At 49.1% G+C, this 5,000-nt stretch overlaps 1 protein-coding gene across 1 annotated transcript in view; it reads right to left on the bottom strand.

Annotated features, from left to right (window-relative positions):
* Positions 1–5,000, bottom strand: part of LOC121550559 (multidrug resistance-associated protein 1-like) — an 87,167-nt gene that overhangs the window by 4,893 nt on the left and 77,274 nt on the right. Inside the window, 1 exon segment of the mRNA XM_045210693.1 lies at positions 3,328–3,486. Within this exon segment, the coding sequence (XP_045066628.1) occupies positions 3,328–3,486 (159 nt within the window).

Here is a 5,000-nt window from a genome sequence, read left to right as displayed (position 1 = left end):
GGGGTTGGAAACATCATGCTTTGGGGCTGTTTTTCTGCAAAGGGACCAGGACGACTGATCCGTGTAAAGGAAAGAATGAATGGGGCCATGCATCGTGAGATTTTGAGTGAAAACCTCCTTCATTCAGCAAGGGCATTGAAGATGAAACGTGGCTGGGTCTTTCAGCATGACAATGATCCCAAACACACCGCCCGGGCAACGAAGGAGTGGCTTCGTAAGAAGCATTTCAAGGTCCTGGAGTGGCCTAGCCAGTCTCCAGATCTCAACCCCATAGAAAATCTTTGGAGGGAGTTGAAATTCTGTGTTGCCCAGCGACAGCCCCAAAACATCACTGCTCTAGAGGAGATCTGCATGGAGGAATGGGCCAAAATACCAGCAACAGTGTGTGAAAACCTTGTGAAGACTTACAGAAAACGTTTGACCTGTGTCATTGCCAACAAAGGGTATATAACAAAGTATTGAGAAACTTTTGTTATTGACCAAATACTTATTTTCCACCATCATATGCCAATAAATTCATTAAAAATCCTACAATGTGATTTTCTGGATTTTTTTTCTCATTTTGTCTGTCATAGTTGACGTGTACCTATGATGAAAATTACAGGCCTCTCTCATCTTTTTAAGTGGGAGAACTTGCACAATTGGTGGCTGACTAAATACTTTTTTTCCCCACTGTATATATCAACGAATTGGCGAGGGCACTAGAACAGTCTGCAGCACCCGGCCTCAGCCTACTAAAATCTGAAGTCAAATGTCTACTGTTTGCTGATGATCTGGTGCTTCTGTCCCCAACCAAGGAGGGCCTACAGCAGCACCTAGATCTTCTGCACAGATTATGTCAGACCTGGGCCCTCCTTGGCCCTCCAAATTTAAGGAAAGCTTTGACTATGTACAGACTCAGTGAGCATAGCCTTGCTATTGAGAAAGACCACCGTAGGCAGGCCTGGCTCTCAAGAGAAGACAGGCTATGTGCACACGGCCCACAAAATGAGGTGGAAACTGAGCTGCCCTTCCTAACCTCCTGCCAAATGTATGACCATATTAGAGACATATGTTTCCCTCAGATTACAGAGACCCACAAAGAATTAGAAAACAAACCCAATTTTGATAAACTCCCTTATCTACTGGGTGACAAACCACAGTGTGCCATCTCAGCATCAATATTTGTGACCTGTTGCCACAAAAAAAGGGCAACCAGTGAAGAACAAACACCATTGTAAATACAACCCATATTTATGTTTATTTATTTTCCCATTTGTACTTTAACTATTTGCACATTGTTACAACACTGTATATAGACATAATATGACATTTGAAATGTCTTTATTCTTTTGGAACTTCTGAGTGTAATGTTTACTGTTAATATTTATTGTTTATTTCACTTTTGTTTACTATCTACTTCACTTGCTTTGCCAATGTTAACATACGTTTCCCATGCCAATAAAGCCCTTTTTATCACGGATTCCGCCGAGGCTGCTCCTCCTCCTTGCTCGGGCAGGCTTCGGCGTTCGTCGTCCCCGGAGTACTAGCTACTGCTGATCGATGTTTCGGTGTTTGTCTAGTTCTGTCTTGAGTGGTTACACCTGTTGTCTATTATGTTTGATTGTAGTCCCTATATTTACCCATGTCTCTCGTTTGGTATTTGTGTGTTATTGTTTGTGTCCAGGCGGTATCGGCATCGCTCTTGTCGTATTACGTGTGTTGTGTTTTTTCCTCCCGGTTCGGAGGTTTTGTTTTGTTCTTTACTATCAGTAGAGTAGGTCTGCTAGTATCTCTGTGTCCTGGTTAGTAGAGTAGGTCTGCTAGTATCTCTGTGTCCTGGTTAGTAGAGTAGGTCTGCTAGTATCTCTGTGTCCTGGTTAGTAGAGTAGGTCTGCTAGTATCTCTGTGTCCTGGTTAGTAGAGTAGGTCTGCTAGTATCTCTGTGTCCTGGTTAGTAGAGTAGGTCTGCTAGTATCTCTGTGTCCTGGTTAGTAGAGTAGGTCTGCTAGTATCTCTGTGTCCTGGTTAGTAGAGTAGGTCTGCTAGTATCTCTGTGTCCTGGTTAGTAGAGTAGGTCTGCTAGTATCTCTGTGTCCTGGTTAGTAGAGTAGGTCTGCTAGTATCTCTGTGTCCTGGTTAGTAGAGTAGGTCTGCTAGTATCTCTGTGTCCTGGTTAGTAGAGTAGGTCTGCTAGTATCTCTGTGTCCTGGTTAGTAGAGTAGGTCTGCTAGTATCTCTGTGTCCTGGTTAGTAGAGTATGTCTGCTAGTATCTCTGTGTCCTGGTTAGTAGAGTACGTCTGCTAGTATCTCTGTGTCCTGGTTAGTAGAGTACGTCTGCTAGTATCTCTGTGTCCTGGTTAGTAGAGTACGTCTGCTAGTATCTCTGTGTCCTGGTTAGTAGAGTACGTCTGCTAGTATCTCTGTGTCCTGGTTAGTAGAGTACGTCTGCTAGTATCTCTGTGTCCTGGTTAGTAGAGTACGTCTGCTAGTATCTCTGTGTCCTGGTTAGTAGAGTACGTCTGCTAGTATCTCTGTGTCCTGGTTAGTAGAGTACGTCTGCTAAGTATCTCTGTGTCCTGGTTAGTAGAGTACGTCTGCTAGTATCTCTGTGTCCTGGTTAGTAGAGTACGTCTGCTAGTATCTCTGTGTCCTGGTTAGTAGAGTACGTCTGCTAGTATCTCTGTGTCCTGGTTAGTAGAGTACGTCTGCTAGTATCTCTGTGTCCTGGTTAGTAGAGTACGTCTGCTAGTATCTCTGTGTCCTGGTTAGTAGAGTACGTCTGCTAGTATCTCTGTGTCCTGGTTAGTAGAGTACGTCTGCTAGTATCTCTGTGTCCTGGTTAGTAGAGTACGTCTGCTAGTATCTCTGTGTCCTGGTTAGTAGAGTAGGTCTGCTAGTATCTCTGTGTCCTGGTTAGTAGAGTACGTCTGCTAGTATCTCTGTGTCCTGGTTAGTAGAGTACGTCTGCTAGTATCTCTGTGTCCTGGTTAGTAGAGTAGGTCTGCTAGTATCTCTGTGTCCTGCGCTTGACTTCACTCACCACATACACGTCGCTTCTGACACCCTTAAATTGAATTGAATTGAAATTGAATTGAGAGAGAGAGAGAGAGAGAGAGAGAGAGAGAGAGAGAACATCCAGTCTTGCTATGCATACCAATTACTCCCCATGAGAGAGGACAAGTATATTTACCGATGTGTGAGTGTGTGTGTATTACCTGTGGTGTGTGTGTATATTGCAGTGGAGTGTGTGTGTTTGACCTGTGGTGTGTGTGTATTACCTGTAGTGTGTGTGTATATTGCAGTGGAGTGTGTGTGTATTACCTGTGGTGGTGTGTGTATATTACCTGTGGTATGATTGTGATCCTGGAGCGTAGCTCGTGCAGTCCGATCTGAGCGATGTTTATCCCGTCTATATAGATCTCTCCCTTCGCTGCTTCCAGAATCCGGAATATTCCCAATGCCAGGGACGACTTCCCTGCTCCAGTCCTGCCCACTATCCCAACCTGGAGAGAGGAGGGAGAGAGAGAGGGGGAGGGAGGAGGAAGAGAGAGAGAGGGGGAGGGAGAGGCAGAGAGAGAGAGTGAGCGGGGGAGAGGCAGAGAGAGAGAGGGGGAGGGATAGGCAGAGAGAGAGAGGGGGAGGGAGAGGCAGAGAGAGAGAGGGAGAGGCAGGGAGGGAGAGAGAGAGAGAGAGAGAGAGAGGGAGGGAGAGGCAGAGAGAGAGAGAGGCAGAGAGAGAGAGGGAGAGGCAGAAAGAGAGAGGGGGAGGGATAGGAGAGAGCGAGAGAGGGGGAGGGAGAGGCAGAGAGAGAGGGGGGAGGGAGGAGGAAGAGAGAGAGGGGGAGGAGAGGCAGAGAGAGAGTGAGGGGGAGAGAGAGAGAGGGGGAGGGATAGGCAGAGAGAGAGAGAGGGAGAGGCAGAGAGAGAAGGGGGGAGGGAGAGGCAGAGAGATAGAGGGGGGAGGGGAGAGGCAGAGAGAGAGAGAGCGAGAGAGAGAGAGGGGGAGGGAGAGGCAGAGAGAGAGAGAGGGAGGGAGAGGCAGAGAGAGAGAGAGAGAGAGAGAGAGCGAGAGAGAGAGAGAGAGGGAGAGGCATAGGGAGAGAGTGAGAGAGGGGGAGGTAGAGGCAGAGAGCGAGAGGGAGAGGCAGAGAGAGAGAAGGGGAGGGAGAGGCAGAGAGAGAGAGGGGGAGGGAGTGGCAGAGAGACAGAGAGAGAGAGAGGGGGAGGGAGAGGCAGAGAGAGAGAGAGGGGGAGAGAGAAAAAGAGAGAGAGAGAGAGAGAGAGAGAGAGAGAGAGAGAGAGAGAGAGAGAGAGAGAGAGAGAGAGAGAGAGAGAGAGAGAGAGAGAGAGAGGGGGAGAGGAGAGAGAGAGAGAGAGAGAGAGAGAGAGAGAGAGAGAGAGAGAGAGAGAGAGAGAGAGAGAGAGAGAGGGGGAGGGAGGAGGAAGAGAGAGAGGGGGGAGGGAGGAGGAAGAGAGAGAGGGGGGGAGGGAGAGGCAGAGTGAGAGTGAGGGGGGAGAGGCAGAGAGAGAGAGGGGGATAGGCAGAGAGAGAGAGAGGGAGAGGCAGAGAGAGAAGGGGGGAGGGAGAGGCAGAGAGAGAGAGAGATAGAGGGGGAGGGAGAGGCAGAGAGAGAGAGAGAGAGAGAGAGAGAGAGAGAGAGGGGAGGGAGAGGCAGAGAGAGAGAGAGCGAGAGAGAGAGAGGGGAGGGAGAGGCAGAGAGAGAGAGAGAGAGAGAGAGAGAGGAGAGAGAGATAGAGAGAGAGAGAGAGAGAGGGAGAGGCATAGGGAGAGAGTGAGAGAGGGGGAGGTAGAGGCAGAGAGCGAGAGGGAGAGGCAGAGAGAGAGAAGGGAGGGAGAGGCAGAGAGAGAGAGGGGAGGGAGTGGCAGAGAGACAGAGAGAGAGAGAGGGGGAGGGGGAGGAGAGAGAGAGAGAGAGAGAGAGAGAGAGAGAGAGGGGGGAAAGGGAGAGAGCGAGAGAGGGGGAGGGAGAGGCAGAGAGAGAGAGGGGGAGGGATAG

This window comes from Coregonus clupeaformis, chromosome 35 (assembly GCF_020615455.1).
Source record: "Coregonus clupeaformis isolate EN_2021a chromosome 35, ASM2061545v1, whole genome shotgun sequence".
Lineage (NCBI taxonomy): Eukaryota > Metazoa > Chordata > Actinopteri > Salmoniformes > Salmonidae > Coregonus > Coregonus clupeaformis.
This window is presented reverse-complemented; position numbering and strand designations above follow the sequence as displayed.